The sequence below is a fragment of the Brachycentrus maculatus genome, unplaced genomic scaffold (assembly GCF_059751285.1).
Source record: "Brachycentrus maculatus isolate JH-2025_06_01 unplaced genomic scaffold, ASM5975128v1 h1tg000087l, whole genome shotgun sequence".
Taxonomy (NCBI): Eukaryota; Metazoa; Arthropoda; class Insecta; order Trichoptera; family Brachycentridae; genus Brachycentrus; species Brachycentrus maculatus.
In genome coordinates this window covers 1,337,020-1,355,267 of record NW_028280841.1, presented here as the reverse complement: position 1 = coordinate 1,355,267, position 18,248 = coordinate 1,337,020, and the positions used below count along the sequence as shown (strand labels likewise).

At 33.8% G+C, this 18,248-nt stretch overlaps 3 protein-coding genes across 5 annotated transcripts in view; all 3 read left to right on the top strand.

The window, feature by feature from the left end:
• The first annotated feature begins 782 nt into the window (after nt 1-782).
• On the top strand, nt 783-6,191 carry LOC148310817 (uncharacterized). The gene is made up of 3 exons (XM_088257731.1): nt 783-1,223; nt 3,302-3,477; nt 4,247-6,191. Exons 1-3 carry the CDS (start codon nt 945-947, stop codon nt 4,659-4,661), a joined length of 870 nt encoding a protein of 289 aa, XP_088113857.1. The 5' UTR covers nt 783-944; the 3' UTR covers nt 4,662-6,191.
• A 1,111-nt stretch (nt 6,192-7,302) lies between these two features.
• LOC148310816 (uncharacterized) lies at nt 7,303-12,495 on the top strand. The gene is made up of 5 exons (XM_088257729.1): nt 7,303-7,357; nt 8,499-8,704; nt 10,940-11,113; nt 11,233-11,406; nt 12,122-12,495. The coding sequence occupies exons 2-5, from the start codon at nt 8,504-8,506 to the stop codon at nt 12,374-12,376; spliced, it is 804 nt and encodes a 267-aa protein (XP_088113855.1). The 5' UTR covers nt 7,303-7,357; nt 8,499-8,503; the 3' UTR covers nt 12,377-12,495.
• Nucleotides 12,496-13,492: 997 nt separating this feature from the next.
• Snap25 (Synaptosomal-associated protein 25kDa) overlaps nt 13,493-18,248 on the top strand; it is an 88,591-nt gene continuing 83,835 nt past the window's right edge. For all 3 annotated transcript variants that reach the window (XM_088257792.1, XM_088257790.1, XM_088257791.1), the window contains exon 1: nt 13,493-13,619. The gene's annotated coding sequence lies outside the window, so the exon portion shown is untranslated. The remainder of the gene's footprint in view (nt 13,620-18,248) is intronic.

Sequence of the window (18,248 nt, the reverse complement as noted above, 5' to 3'; positions counted from 1 at the left end):
AATAAGGAAGCTGATGAAGTTTTGCCGCCTCCATAGTGTAATGGTCAACGCTTTGACTACCATGCTGGAAGTCCTGAGTTCGATTATAATTTTTTTACTCTAATACATATTTATTTCATACTGCTCTAGACAATTCATGTCCTTCATTTTTTTACGATATACAATTCAGTGGTATATACACCATTTGGTGCAGATAAGGGTCAGAAAGTTTTGCAGAAATATATTTTAGTATTATTTCTTAAAATAAATAACTGTTATAGCTCCCACATAATTGGTTAACTGTTTAGTGTCTCCTATTCATTCTGATGTGTATAATGCATAATTCACTAGCAGTCATTCTGATCGATTTCACAATCGAGTTTTTGATGCTCAGTATCATTAAAATAAAAATACTCTTACACAGTTACCACTGACATAATTTATTCAGTTTTTTTTTTGAATTACCTAACGTCCAAGTGACTCTGAAATCTAGCTACGGCTTATGCAACACCGTTTATCATGTCCCTACTCAGGCTTCAACTTTATAAGTTTCATAGCCTATGCTTACTTGTGAGTAGATTTACTCTTTATGTTTAAAGTTACTAAAATTTCATGTAATTCATGAGTGAAAATTCTAGGCAAAAACACTCGCTCTAATTTTTCAGGAATTTAGCTTTAAATAAGAGTTATAAGATAAAAAAGCATACTTGTGTCGGCGCAGAAGTATTTTGACGGGTAGGTACCTGAATATTAAAAAAAAATATCAATATGGTAATACTAGACACAACTGTCATTTTCATTCTGGCATTTCCACTTCGCGCTTTTTTGTGGTATTAGAAACGTTTTTATTTCAAAAGATGTTTTTTTGACCCGAGTATTTTTTTTATAACTTTTTACATACTTGACAGAACTTGAAATTGAATGTTGAAAGTCAGTTACAGGACTTGTGCAGGCAATAAAACACCATGCATCAAAATCAAGTTAAAAATAACGTAGTTTCAGTCAATGTTGAAATAAAATATGTGTTGACTTCCAAATCCTGCGCGCACATAATAATAGAAATAATTAAATTCTTGGCGTACCAAAAGTTACAAATACCGTACACTTACGATGTTTTGAAGTATTTGGTGCAGAAAAAACGAGAAAGTGACAAATCCAACCCCAAAACGAATGAAAGTTGGCATTCTACTAATTATTTTCGTATTGCATCGTCTGCTGTAGATGTTCTGGATTCATTGTTTAAGGTGATACTTTAGTGTGTTTTAATTATGCATCCTAAAATTTTCCAGAACATCAACAATTGTTTGTTTAATGTTTCCCTTCCGGTGCTAAAATAAAACGCGCATCCCGATGTTGGGTATTCACTACACAATAAAAAATTATCGATTTTAAAGCTGAAAAATACGGACATTCATAGCTAATCCCCTTAATTAAATATAAATGAAGTAAAAAATTACAATAATTTAGATTTATTTGCTGAAAACATTAATAAACCATCTGGCAACGCTCACGGAACAAGCATAGGTCAAGAGCCACTGCCGCTGAGGCGAGCGGCGCTAGCCGCTAGCCGGAGGATGACAGAGCATTGAGCTTCGAGCTCCTCTCGCTTGCACAGTGCAAGTATGCAAGAGTGAGATGCAAATATAGTGTCGCGCTACCTGCGCACTCTTCATGCGCTGTTTATACGCAAATTTGTTTCCGATATTCACAAAATACCTCCGATGTACCCGATAAATTCTGATTAATATTAATATTTTGTTTTGAATATTGAAAGCATTAACTTTGTGGATCATCTTGATAAATTATTTCGAGAAATAAAAATACTTTGTATTCTGATCCACTCACATTTTTATTTTACCAACTAGTTTCGGCAACAACCTGTTGCCCTCTTCAGGGTTACATTTATAACAGGGTTACATTTATAATATAAGTTATAAATGTAACCCTGAAGAGGGCAACAGGTTGTTGCCGAAACTAGTTGGTAAAATAAAAATGTGAGTGGATCAGAATACAAAGTATTTTTATTTCTCGAAATAATTTAATATTAATATTATTTTTTAAATGAATGCGTAAATATTTTATGGAAGAATACCTAAAATCTTAGCCTTGTATTTATAGATATATTATGGTTATTAGAAGTAATGTGTACAAGGTACACAACACCGGGAAGGGAGGGTTAAAATGCATTAACACTACATTTATATGGGACACGGAAGCCGTGATTGACGCACAGAATGTGTTAAGTATGCAACATACAGCAACCTAAATACATGTGTTTTTTTGTTGTTGTAACTTACGCTCAGATGAAAATGTTTGTTTGTTTTAAAAATCAATGGAAACATCGGGACACAAGGTCTGGGCACTGCTCACTGTCTGCATCTCTATAAGGTAAAGTGCGTCACATCACCATATTAGGAATGCGGGCAAGATATAGGGGGGTACAAACCACACGTTCCTTCAGTATCTGCTCACAACAGAGAAGGAGAATTTTGTAAATAGCTTAATGCAGGCAACATCAAACTACTTAATTTAACATTACTATTAAAACCGAAGCATTCAAGTTTCCACAGTCTTCAGTTCCCTGTTTCAAATGGGAAATGCATCAGCGGAATATGTAAACTTTGTGGTAGAACCTAGGTATCACTAATTAAGTTTTAGAATTTTATTTGCAACAAGTGATACTTAATGGCATCGTGAATTCTTAATTTTTTCTGCAACTTAAATAATGAAAGATTAATACTTCTTACCTCCCTTTTTTCCTAATGATTTTTTTTTATTTTTATTTTTATTTTGTAAAAAGAGAAATATTTGTGTTTTTATTATTTACAAAAATATTTCAATTTCATACTATCACTGTGAGCCTAAGCGGCTAATTATTAGAAATAGGTATCAAATTGTGGTAGAGTGGGTTTGAACCGAGAAACTCTGACTTAAGAGTCCGCGACACTAACCACGGGACTACAACCTGACACAAATTTCAATAAAAACATTACCGATGGAATGGGAATTTTCTTTATATTTATTTCTTCCAAACCCTTATTCACACCCCAATGGTACATAGGGCACTGCATCATAAAAACGCAATGTTATCTTGATGGAAAGGTATCAATGTTAACATGATGTAAAGGTGATCAGCCCTCGGCTTCAGGTATCAGTCCAGGGTAATATTGAATAAATATTATAGTGAAAAAATCACTTATATATTTATTTGAGCCTCCCTGGGAATCGAACCCGGGACTTCCAGAACGGTAGCTGAATGTGCTGACCTAATGGTAATCACTACAGAGGCGGAGTATATATGACCACATTTTGTGTGTTGCAGAATGTGGTGGCGGAGTTGGAGAGCTCGAGGCCCCCGGACGAGGTGATCATCCTGCTGGGGGCCATCCCCATGTGCCCCAAGGAAGCCTACCGCATCCGAATCCCGCCCGCCGCCCACGCACACTACTTCATCAACCACAGGGACAGCGACCAGAAACTGGTCATGCACGCACTAAGGTACAACACACACTCACACTCACCCTTCTAAGGACAGAATCAACATGTTTGACTCAATAATAAAATTTTCTGTTAAAGTCTGGGCGTTTACAAGGCTTACGACTGTTATAGGCTTGGTTACGTGATCACTTTCCACACCTCTGTAACACTCAATTCTACCCATGATTGACAACCGCACTACTCAATTTTCGGAGCCGCTAGATATATTGTATTATTTTGTTTGCATCTGTGGTGTAATGGTTAGCGAGTTTCGCTACCATACAGGGCTTGGGTTCGATTTCCAAGATGGTTAAAATATATATTAGTGATTTTTCAGTCCAGTATTTATTTAATATTACCCTGGACTGGTACCTGAAAGCTGATCACCTTTCCTTTGTGTATTTAACGATCACGATAACACAGTTCGTATACAATTCAGTGCCCTATGCACCATTGAGGTCGGATAGGGGTTAGAAGAAGGAAGAAGAAGATATGTTGTTCAAACTCGTGACTTCCATATTCTTCTTCATCTTCCAAAAAGTAATTTCTTTTTAGTTAATTTTATAAAAATGAAACCATGATTTATGATTTGTTAAGTTTCTTTATTTTTGTAATTATTTTACATTGCGATAGTAAACATGGCGAAACAGCTGTCACAAAAATAAATAATAAATAAATAGTAGGGTCATTATTGTTGATGTTTCGGACTGAATTGTATCATCTAACATCTCCTTTTTATATCCGCAAATGTATTTGCTGTGTAATAATTCTGGTGCTATTTTTTTTTCAGACAAATATCATTTTCTGAAGACTTTCTGAAAACTGTTCACCATCCACTGGCGTCCACAAACATGTTCGTCCTGTTGAAGAGAAATGATAATCATACTCCAGAATTAACCGATGCCACGCATGACTTTTTCGTTCCTACGAGCAGTTATCAGATCTCCCCGAAAATTCCTCAAGCGGATATCAGGCTGAAATATAACTGTTCGACAGAAAACTGCTGTAGAGATATACAAATTTTTAGCGAATCTGCACAAGGAAACGAGACCAATAAACCTGTTCAATTGTCTGGTGAATGTAAGAAGAGTGAAATAGGAGTCAAAGGTTGTGAACAATGGTTTCTAGCTAGTGTCTCATTAAAAGGATTCAAGGATTGTAGCGTTAACGGAAAGTCTGTGACAGATCTGTGGTTGAATTCATGACGTATTTTAAAACAATTAAATCAATATAAGACGTGTGATACATTTCACAAATATCGCAGTCGTACAGGAGAAAGTAACTAACTAACAAAACGTAAAATGTTCAGGAGGGCCATTTAAGTCACTTTTGCTTGGCAACAAAATAAACATCAATGCAGTTAGTCATTTTTAACAAGTCGATATATTAAACTTCCAAGTTTAAAATCCTTTGGGATTTTTTTCAGGGCAATATTAAGCTAGTATAATATCAAATAGTCAAGATCATGTTTTTGTAAAACATGCACTTGGTCACCTTCTCCTGTATGACTACGATATATATGATTATAATAATTTCCCCCTGTAATCCAGCTTTAAAAAATCTCACAAGTTATGAATTTATTTTGAGCAGTATCCTTGTTTTCCGTTGATTGTAAAAATATATTTAAAGACTGGTTTTAATTATTAGCATAATTTAATGTTAAGTTAGTATCAGCGATGATTTGTTTATTAGCCAATTTTTTTTTTTTTTTTAAACCCTTATCCGCACCCCAATGGTGCATAGGGCACTGCGTCATATAAACGCAGTGTTATATTGATCGTTTACACATGAAGGAAAGGTGATCAGCCCTCCGCTTCAGGTACTAGTCCAGGGTAATATTGAATAAATATTACAGTGATAAAATCACTAATATTTATTTTACCCCCCCTGGGAATCGAACCCGGGACCTCCAGAACGGTAGCCGAGCGTGCTGACCATTACACTACGGAGGCGGACAATAGCCAATTTTACATGTTTTAAAAAATCAATTTGATAATATCATATGATATGAACGCATGCAATATTTTACAACCAATTTTAGTGTTTAAGTAAATTTAAAATGACTTGACTTGGTTTTTAACCATCCAATTAATATAGCTAGCTGAAATTTATCCAGTAATGATTTTATTTGTTTATGGTGTAAAGCTATTTTGTGAATGAATTTGAGGAAGATCTCTTTGTTTTCTTCCTTCACTGTTTTCTTTTTATGACATTTTTAATATGTGAATTATGGTTTTATTGACTTACTCCTTGATTTTTCCTGTTTTCTATAAATCGGTACTAGAAAAAATAATTATATATTAATTATTATACTGTACACCATTTTTATTATGACTATGATACGTGTATTTTTATATAAGATGATCGAAACAATCCTGTGTATGGATATACAACACAAAATACAATATATCGTAAATCAAACAAGATATCAGAAATAAATTATGGTATTCAAAAGAATATATGTAATTATAAAAAATGAAATAAATGTCTACACGCAATTAAGAATATTTAAGTAAAAGTTGGAATAATCATCAATCAATTATGAATTTAAAAAAAAAATATATTTATACACCCGACTATTCTTCAGACAATTCTCAATGACCTCTTCCTGTAACCCCTAAAGCTTGTAATTACTTTATTTTAAAATAAATAAATAAGTAGATAATTGAAATGACTGATAACTAGTGATAAAAAAAATAACTGCTTGATTATTAAATATATTTTTGATAAAAAAAGCTTGTGTTTTGTTTTTCTTGATTATTTATGAATATGGAATACTTACTAAGTGAATAAACATTGAAAACATGCTTTTTGATGTACATATTATTGCTTTAGTACGTAAAATGGCTAACTATATATGCATTTTATTTATTGTTTCGGCATTAACTTTGTGGTAAGACATGTTACAATGATCAAAGAAAACACTTGTTTTTTACCACTTGAGTTTTATTATAGACTACATGTTTCAGAAGTCAAACTTCCATCATTCAGGTCTGTATAATAGTTATTATACAGACCTGAATGATGGAAGTTTAACTTCTGAAACATGTAGTCTATAATAAAACTCAAGTGGTAAAAAACAAGTGTTTTCTTTAATCATTGTAACTATATATGCAGTTCAAATCTCCATATGGTGGTTGAATTGTTATATTTTTACTAAATTAGAACATCTATCATACATCATTTTGGCACACATTTGCCTGAGAGATCGCATTTGACTGCATTCAGTCAACTTCCAACCTTTTGCCAACTCTATACTTCACTTGCACACATTAGAATTGCTACCAGGCTCCATTGGTATACTGCCAGTTTAGCTTTCACTTGGTTTAGGCAATCTATTTGCTACAATTGGTATAGAGTAGTCCACTTGCAAACCACGTTATATAAATAAATAAATTTGTTTAGTTAATGACTCTTATCGGCAAAAAATTAAAAATATTCAAGTCCATATGTAACATATTCTGCCAAAACTCGTTAAGTTAGGAATCAAATGGAATAGAAAAATCAATACTCTTGAAAAATCAATACTCTTGCAAAAAAAGCCGATCGAAAGTTCACTTTCTAAAATCTCTCAATAAAGCTCAAATCAAAAGATTTAATATTCTACCAGTTACCGCCATTGGCTAAAAAAGTATTTTTTTAACATAATGTAGTTTGCAATATACAATATACCTTCTATGATTGAAATATGTTTTTTTTCAAATGATGTGTGTATGATGATTGACGATTTAAAAGTTATTGCCCTTGAAAATTGCAATATTTCCTTGTTTATTAAAACAATAGTGATAACGCTGTTAACTTTTAACCTACTAAGCTATTAAAACCATGCATTATATATTAAGATTTCAGTCTTATTCTGGTAACAGGGAAGTAAGTGACTGTACAGTAATTCCATAAATATGTAAGTATGATATTGAATTTAAAAATTAATTTTACTTAAGAGGTTGAACCGTATTTGCACTTGGAAAAAACATATGATTGCAGAAACAATTAATTTTGTGAATTAATTAAATTGCATTTTTTTCATTTATCCATGATTATCAAACCCATATGAATGATTTACATTTATACACATTTATTTTAACACATTTCGGACAGGTGTTTTTTTACGCTTGCGGACCGCTGGCGACGGGATTTGATAACTGTGTACATATAGTTTAGACCTTATAAACAGATTAGACATAATATTCATTCAAAACATTACATAGTTATTAATTTTCTGACTTTGACATGAGGCCGGCGCAGAAGGTAAAAAAAAACACTTCCCGTCCTTAAGCATCAGTCGACCGAACGGGTAGAAATACCTTTCCCGCCCTTAGTGTGTTAATAAATATTAAAAAGTCAGAAATATTACCTGTTCCGGGGAACACCTTTGCCAGGATGCTAACCGACGGGGAAAGTTGTAGAATCACCAAGGATTGTCTGATAAAGAAAATAAAAGACATTTATTGTGAATAAACGTTGTAACTAAAAAGTAGCATAGTGAAAATAAAATTGTTAGTAAAAATGACAGTATTGAAAAATAAATATTTTCGGTATTTTTTTCAAAGAAATTAATGCGTTATCTAATCTAAAAAAGCCTACAGTTACATACTAAGGACGGGTAAGGTATTTTTACCCGTTTGGTCGATTGAATCTTAAGGACGGGAAAAGTATTTTTACCTCCTGTGCAGGCCTGATTTCAAAATCGGAAAAGAAGGATTTATTTAATGTTTTTACATGAATATTATGAACCAATCTCTTTATTAAGGTCTTAATTATAAGAACACAGTTATCGAATCCCGACGCCAGCGCTCCGCAGGCGTAAAAAATACCCGTCCTCAATGTGTTATTATGTAATTGGTTCTGGCATAGTACATTTTTGTTTCCTCCGCATTCACTTTAAATAGCCATAACTTTAATATTGTGTAGTATTTTAAATATCGCCATGGTAAAGCTCAACAAATCAATAAATGTTTTTTTTTTTAAATCCAAAGGTTGAACTGCTTACATCAATTTTGTTTTTGCTCTTCCCAAAATTTATAAAAATTAAATTTTTGTAGTCAACATGCCCCACTTAACTCTAGAACAGAAAAAGTTCTACAAGGACAACGGTTTTATAAAGTTGTCAGACATCTTAATGGAAGCAGAGATGGATGAGATCTGTCAGGAATACGATATGATTTTTACCGCCAAGAGTAACAAGGGAATGGAGGCAGCGTGGGTAGGAGATGATATGAAAAAACAAGCTAACTTCATCAACTACTCAGTAAGTTATTTATTAATAGCCAGAATGAATTTGACAAAGCTATGTTAATTGTAATCTCTTATCAGCTCTGGTCAAGTGATAAAAACAGGATTTAGGCACTAACTAATTCTGTGATAGTCTTTCATAGTTCATAACACAAAACATTGTAACAAATAAAATAAACCATATCCGCTCCCTAGGTGGAGCATATGGAGTCCACAAACTGTCTCCAGGCTTTTCTGTCGGCTGCCAGCTCCCTTGCACCCTCCCAAGTCAGATCCGCGTCCCGAAGTTCTGACAAGAACTGCCTACGAATTGTCAGCAGTGGTCGTCCTGGGCGGCGCAAACCTGATGCCTTGTAAAAGGAGGCATGCGGAGTTCATGGCCAAGCCGACTGAATCGCCTTTTCTTGACGACAGTTGTGACCAAGATTTGCTGCGTCCTACGCCTTATCTCTTCATTCCTCACAAAGTCAAACCACCGCACGCCTAAAATTCTCCGCAAACACCTATTCTCAAAGCTTAGTACACGGCTGCTCTGGGCCCTTGTAAGGTGCCATGTTTCACAGCCGTATAAGAGAACAGGAGCAATGCAGGCATTGTAACAAATGACATCATATTTTTGGTATTCCTACATATGGTAATTGAAGTTGCATTTTTCAGTTACTTGATTTAAGCATAGTGAAGAGAAATGTGCAATAGCGATCATATGTTGATAACTTTCACCTGATTGTGGATGATATTACTCTTGATACTAAGTTGTTCATTGAATCAACAATCCAACATGATTATTTACATGACATCAGTCCTGTGCTCCCGATTCATAGACAAGGAAGTAGATGGAATATGTTTGATGGGAGGTAGACGACGTAAATAAAGGAACTCATCATGAAGGCCATAACCGGTTTATGTGAAAAGAAATAGATAAGGAAAAGCAAGTACTACAGAAGAGAAAAAGAAGGAAAGGAGTGGGCACTCAGGATTGCATACCCATACAAGTACCAGTTTGTGTAACTTGAGGGTATCCTGAGGATTTATTATTGAATCCATTGTACCAACAAATCTCCGCGTTTTGTTACTATCAGTGAGAAAGCGGACTTAAAATTGTAAGATTTAAAAAAAAAAAAAACTAACTAACCATCACGCCGCTTCCCCTTAGGGGTAGGCAGAGAGAATAGAGCGCCACACCACTCTGTCCTTGCAAACATTCTTCGCCTCTTCCACGTTCATGCATCTCCTCATACATACCCGCCGATTGTTACGACTCCTAACCTGACCACTTTCAAGTATTTGGCATACCTGATCGTGCCATGTTTTTCTCGGTCTTCCTCTGCTTCTTTTCCCGCTAACATTCGCCTCATAAATTTGTTTTACCGTTCTTTCCTCACTCATTCGTTCTACATGTCCAAACCATCTCAACACACCTTTTTTAATTTTATCGATAATGCTTATCTCAGCTTTGCATTCCTTCCTCATTTCACTATTTGCACATCTATCATACATCGTTTTGTTACACATTCTTCTGAGAGATCGCATTTCGACTGCATTCAGTCTACTTTCATCCTTCTTTTGCCAACTCCATGTTTCACTTCCATACATTAGAGTTGGAACCAGGACTCCGTTGTGCACTGCCAGTTTAGCTTCCGCTGATAGGTTTTTATTTGCTATAACTGATTTCAGTGCACCATTCACTTGATTGACAACTAGTTAATGAAATATGAGTGCCAATTCGGAAGAAGTTGATGCATTGACTACATTTAACTTAAGTTATACAGTTAGAAAAGTTTCATTTTACTTTGGACTAGTATGGTAAAAACAAATATTCATCATTTTATTGTCCGTATCTTAAGCTTTTTATCAATGTGGATTAGTAGCCAGTTTCAAAAACCAAAGTTTTTAGAAATAAAAGTCAAAATTATCTATACTTCATGTATTCAAGTATTTAGTTCATGTATTCAAGTACATATTCAGTTTTTCCACTTTAATTTTATTTAACCAGTAAACATGTTTTATCATTATTCATATTATCAGACTGGTGATGTCGGTAACGATGAAACCTCGTCACTGGTCACATAATAAAGTGGAAAAAATTATATGGTTGTTCTTTAATTATATAAAATGCTGTTTCACTAATAAATTTTAGTATAAAACTTCATAGTTAACACATTATCAATCCATTGAAGTAGACCATCTAGGCATTAACTAATAAACAAAAACAAATTGTCATATTATAATTATGTTATAATTTTGAATACAGGTCAAGTCAATTCATAATTTACAATATCACAGCAGCGTGTTCTCAAGACTTCTGATGAATGACAGATTTCTTGATGCTCTGGAAGACATAATGGAAACTAAAAATATTGCTCTTCATCACACTAAGGCACATTTTAAACCTCCAGAAAATGGAGCTCCATACTTGATGCATCAGGTAAAAATAAATCTTTTAATTTTTAACTTAACATAATATTTGGTTCATGTCTAATTCAATTCATTGTATGTACAATGATTTTCTTAAAGTAAGAGGTACAAATTATGCTATTATTACAGGACTATCATTATTTCCCTTTCAAAAATGATTCAATGGTTGCGGCATTTGTTCATTTGGATGATACAACTCCTGAAAATGGTGGACTAGCTGTCTACCCAGGATCTCACAAGTTGGGACCGCAGGAAGATAAAGGAGTAGTGGCGAAGGGAGAGTCTTATCATTACATGGATCAGGTAACCAGACGATAAACACTCAAATTATATATTTCAGACTGTTCTCTATACTGAGGAATTTAGGGACCAAGGTTAGAGAGATGTTAGGTGTTTTAATAGTCACAAAAGGTCATTAGTTTATGGCTTGAAAAATAAAAATCTTAAAATTGAGAAGTTCATTAACTGGGAATATGTCTGGATTCGCCATTCTATCCATGATTGACAAATCACATTACTCAAATTTTGTGAGTAAATAAAGTGTGTAAATTTTGTGAGTAATCATTTAAATTAGCCAATGATAGATTGTAAATTTCATCAATGGATTGGGCAATCACTTTGTGGTTAAATCTATCCATTTTTAATTTAAGTTTTACTTAGTAAATACCACTTTTTCTTAAAATATATTGTGACACATATTTCGATGCATACCGCACCATTTAAAAATATATGTAAAACATGTGTCGCTATAGATTTTAAGAAATAGTGGTATATGCTAAGTAAAACTTAAATAAAAAATGGGTAGATTGTAAACCCTGTGAATACCCAGATTTCCACATTCCCATCTATTCAGATGGGAATGTGGAAAGATGTCTATTCAGATGTCTATTCAGACATCTTCATCTATACTAAGGTATTAATTACAATCTTGATGTGAATAACTCGTAGAAGATATAATTAATTGTGAATAATTTGAACACACTCAAAATATTGCGAGTAAAAAATATTGCCTTTTCAGACAAAGTTTCCTTTGGAGAAGGCGACTCCGATCTCGGCCAAGCGCGGGGAAGTTGTCATCTTCTCGTACCTGCTAATCCACGGAAGTTACTTGAACCTGACGACCCGGCCGCGCCGCATGTTCCTGGCGCAGCTCATGAGCGCTGATGATGAACCTCTTCTGAACGTCCACCACTCCCTGGGTCAGGGGTGGATGCTCCGCGGCAGGGACATGAAGAGAGAGGAATTGATGGCCGAGAGATTTGTCCAGGATTAATTATAATGTAATGCATAATGCAACTCATAAAAGTAGATTTTTCAAAGGACCTAAAAAATTATTAATGTAATAATTTGTAGAGTTATATGTTTTTTTAGTTCAGAAATAAAACAAATAATATAAATAATTTACAGTGTTTCTTTTTATAAATTATTCTTTTTATTTCATCCAATAAAAAACATAACAAGAAAAACCTTAAATTGGGTATTAGAGAAATTTATTAGAGAAACAAATTTTCAATCTGCACAAAATTTATTTATTTTTCAAAACATATAACATACATAAGTCATATATATAATATTCCCGATGAGTAATTTCTATTTCTCATTTAGGGACATGCGATTAAAGTTAACAAGACTGGAACACAAATAATAAAGTTACAAAATAGATTTTTTTAAATAACCAAAACTAATACATTGCAAAATATAAAAACAATAAACACTTAATAATTACTTTACTAAAATGAATTATGATACGTATTTCGCATCATTTTCAAATACGGTATTTGAAAATGATGCGACATGCATCGAAACGCATTTCAGATTAGATTTTAAGAAATACTGGTATTTACCTAATAAAATTCATGAATAATAGATAGATACTTTATTTATTTACAATATTTTGAGTGTGAATATAATATAGAAGGATTTTGTAAATCATTAAATTATGAATTTTTTATACATTTGTGTTTGAGGAAAAAGTTTACGATTTATTTTTTTGAGCATGTTTAAAAAAAAAAACACAGTAAACCTGATACGTACCGTATATACATCTTTTTCATTTGTGGTTTTCCCATTATCCGGAAAAGTGTCCCGCGAGAAAAATCGTAACTTAAGACCGATGGATTATAGCACAAGTTTTGAAATAAAGATGGCTTCCGAGTGAAAAAAAATATATTTTCATGTATTTTGTCAGAAATGAATTGAATAAATTCCCGTAATTTTTCATAATATTTTTAGATTTAGTCTTTGAAAGTTTATTTTTAAAATATGTTTGTATTTATTAATTTATTGTTGCTGAAATCTCAGTCGCCGTTTTGAATTTAAAACTTGTGTTATAGATCGCTCTAGACCCGGGATGCGCATGCTCAATCCATTGCGCATTTAACCTCTCCTTCAATCGACCAGCAGCTGTCAGATGCTGAAAACGCCTTGTCGTCTTTAAAGTGTGTGTTGTGTGGGTGTGTATCGGTGTTCTTTTGTGTCGTCGTTTCATTTGTAGTTTAATCCCCAAACAAATTCAAGTAAGTACAATTTTAATTAATAAAATGATTGCCGAAACGGCTTTCACGGCATGCATTACTCACTTCATGCCGTACAACCGCTGTCACTTATCCCGGATACTTCGCCTGAAACGTCATTATGGCGAAGGCGAATTCGGAAATAAAACATTCTTGTAATCAGCCTCGCAATATGTGAACCAATTTTCTATTGTAATTCTTATCTCAATTATTTGATAAAACAAAATGCAACTCACCGTCCGCCTAACCAGGCATATCCGTTGTCTTACTTTTTTTTATGATGTATGACTTCATCTTTCGTGTTGTACTTTTCTTATTATTATTTCACGATCATGACTCGAAATTTGTGTTTTGTTTTTAATTATCTGCCGAACTGTTATCAGGAATTAATAATATAACTGTTGATAATACATGTCATACAATATTTTCATTGTAAAGGTTTACTTGTGGAATTTTATATTTTTAACATCTTAAAATATTTTCAACCGGAAATATCTCGAAATCACTACAACGAAATAAATTGGAGTATTTTTTTACGCAATTTTTATGTGTAAGAAATATTAATTCATTATTTTTAATCACAATTTTTAGTCTTATACTCCATATTGAAAATATAGTGTTACGTATTGTTATGTCTTCTTCTTTTGGCCCCTGTCCGCATCAAAGTGGTGCATATGGCACCGCATCGTAAAGACATGGCGTTATTTCGATCATCGATCGTTGACCATATAAAGACAAGGTGATCAGTCGCTGTGCTCCAGAGTTTTAGGCCTATAAGTGTATAAATTTGATAAAATAAAGGTGAAGGAGCTCAGGATATATGTAGTAGAACGGAGGTGGAATAGTAGGTAGGAGATTAAAATAAGGACAATAGCTAAGGCACTCGGGGTTGCATACCCGTAATCATACAAGCTTAAAAGAGGATGTGTTAGATTTTTTTTATTTGTGAAATTTCAACCAAATTAAAACATGAAAAAAATTGTGGATTACCGATATCAAACAGCAACGTCACTTCACGACAAGTGTCCGAGGACAAAAAATAGATTTTTTTTAATTAAAATTTTACTTAGTAAAATCCACTATTTCTTAAAATCTACTGTTACACGTGTTTCGATGCATTCCGCATCATTTTCAAACACCGTGTTTCAGTACAAACAAACATCGAAACACGTAGATTTTAAGAATCAGTAGTATTTACGTAAAATTTTAATTTGTAATGGATAGGTTTTACCACAAAGTGACTGCCGAATCAATGAATGAAAATATAATTTTGTTTGTGTTTTGTATTGTTTATTTATATCCAATTACAGTATTCATATTTTTTTAAACTTATTTTAAATTGTCAGCCTCTGTAGTGTAATGGTCAGCACGCTCGGCTACCGTTCTGGAGGTCCCGGGTTCGATTCCCAGGGGGGTCAAATAAATATAAGTGATTTTTTCACTGTAATATTTATTCAATATTACCCTGGACTGGTACCTGAAGCGGAGGGCTGATCACCTTTCCTTCGTGTGTAAACGATCAAGATAACACTGTGTTCATATGAAGCAGTGCCCTATGCACCATTGGGGTGCGGATAAGGGTCTTCTCTATTTTAAAATAACGGACTTTAACGGACACCTCTTCTTCCAATTAGTCGGTTATATCGAGGTTTTACTATATGTATTTTTTTTCCTAATAGAAGTAAAATTAAAGTTATCTTTAGTACGAATTTTACCTTATCGACGCTCAACGTTCTTTCCACGGTTAATATTTTAATATACATGTGTCTTTATTTGCCATTTTTGAGCTATCGAATATTTTTCTATCGTTCCGGAAGCCGTACAACAGATTCATCTTCTTGATTCGATTCTTATTATCTCCGCAGTAAGTGGGTTTCCTTCAAAATGCGTCGAGTTCCTCATTATGACGAGCGCACATACATAGATCATTGTCTATTCTTAGGCATTTTCACACAGGCAATGTCATGTCCTTCAGATCTTTGTGTATATCTAACATATTATTTTTTGACATCTCATCAAAGATGAAGAAGAATATGGAAGTCTGGGCATTTACCGGGCTTACGACCGTCATAGGCTGGTTTGAGTGATCACTTTACACACGTGTAACATTCACCAATTCTACCCATTATTGACAACCACACTACTCAAATTCTTGGAAGTTCTATATATATGAACCAATTTAGAAACCTTGTTCATGAATCACTAAAACTTCACTAGAGACATCTATTGGTAAGATGTAAAGAAGCTTTTTATTAAGCAGAAACTCTTATATTAGTATGTGAGATCCGAATCCCGGATTATAATCACACACATGAGAAACGCCAGAAAATACCATTTTCATTTTTATTATTAAGCTTATAATTTGACCAGATAATTTATTTACAACATTTTGAGTGTGTCCAAATACTTGGATCTCACATACTAATATAAGAGTTTCTGCTTAATAAAAAGCTTCTTTACATCTCACCAATAGATGTCTCTAGTGAAGTTTTAGTGATTCATGAACAAGGTTTCTAAATTGGTTCATATATATAGAACTTCCAAGAATTTGAGTAGTGTGGTTGTCAATAATGGGTAGAATTGGTGAATGTTACACGTGTGTAAAGTGATCACTCAAACCAGCCTATGACGGTCGTAAGCCCGGTAAATGCCCAGACTTCCATATTCTTCTTCATCTTTGATGAGATGTCAAAAAATAATATGAAAATAACTCCTGTAATTGGAGATAATCCAGATTTTATGAACAAGTATTTGGACACACTCAAAATGTTATATCTAACATACTTTCATACATACACAGTTGGTATATACATACATATGTCCTTAGATGCAAATATTACGTGGGTATTGTAAATCTTCAGCACTTAAAATCAGATTAGTACAAAATTAATAACTTCTAAGACAAAGGTGCATTGTGTAATGGCGTTTTTTAGTTTTTTTTTAGTTCGAGACTAGTGCGGATCATTTCACCTACAGGCCTGAGACCCCACGCATGTTTTATTAATAAAAACAATTAATTCATTTATATTATCCACTGACACTTCGTGATGGAATTGCATTTTTAATATATTATTAGATTGAAACCAATATTTTTAGCTTTTCCACTTTTTTTATTTGACCAGCGACCGGGTTTCGTCGTTACCGACATCATCAGACTGGTGGGAGGCTATACAAATTGTTATGTTATATATAAAACAAGGCAGGAGTTGTATGATATTAAAAATATTTAAAAAAAATATATATTTTTTATATCATACAATACTTAAATTAAAAATATTTTTATATAAAAATTATTACAATACTTAAAATAAAAATATTTTTTATATAAAAAATATTTTTAATATCATACAATACTTAAATTCACTCAAATTAAATTAATTTCTCAATAAAATTATATCAAATCATGGTTATCAACTCCTGCCTTGTTTTATATATAACATAACAATTTGTATAGCCTCCCACCAGTCTGATGATGTCGGTAACGACGAAACCCGGTCGCTGGTCAAATAAAAAAAGTGGAAAAGCTAAAAATATTGGTTTTAATCTAATAATATATTAACAATTAATTCCTTTATACGTATCCGTATTCCCTATGTGGGGCATATGGAGTCCTCAAACTGCTTCCAGGCTCTTCCGTCGTCAGGTCCGCTTCCCGAATTTCAGACGACAACTGCCACGGATAGATGTGGACGTCCTGAATGAATACAAACAAAACCTATAATAATAACATATTTATTCGAAATAAACAATTCTTTCTTTGTCCCCTATTCGAACACAAATGGCGCATAGGGTATATCACGGGATCGATGCAGTGTTGAATTGATAATTATAATAATCTCGGATGATTTATATAGCGTTATTTTCGTAAAATAATACCTCAAGGACGCTTATACAGATATGGATTATTTTATTAAAATGATAATGAGAGATAATAAAAATATAAAAGAAAAAGGTCTGGAGGGGGAAAGTGGAGCCGCCGTATTATTGCGCCTTCTTCTCGGTCTTCTTGGGCTGCAGCTTGGCCAAGATGTTGGGCAGGACGCCTCCCTGAGCAATGGTAGCGCCGGAGAGCAGCTTGTTGAGCTCCCATATTGAGGATATAATGGATGATAATGAAAATGATAGGTGATTCATAGAACGCCTTTTCCGTAAAATACTACCTCCCTTCGAACGCTTGTGCACTACACGGAATTCCGTCCGGCAGTTTAGTGCAGAAAAGCGACTACGTCAGTTTACCGTGATCGAATTTTACGCGCACCGTGATCACGCACCGATGCGAAGAAAGGCGGCCAAAAGCACAAGCCAATCTAAGCCGATCATCGCTAACCGGACTGCCGTACAGTAAAGTTCCGTGTAGTGCACAAGCGCCCTTTGTCAATATGCTAAATCAAACGAGATAAAGTTATAACCGTTATTTCTTTTTAAAAAATAAAAAAAAATGCCGCCTCCCTTGCGCGCCCGCAAGATTAGGAAACCCTGCTTTACGGAACAGTCCGATAAATATACATGCACTATTAAGATTATATATCTTGCCGTTAATCCAAAACAGCAACGTTTTGGGGAAATTATAGAACAGGTGGTTGTAATTTAATTATCCTCTTTTCCTTCTTTCTCTCTTTATAACAGTAAAAG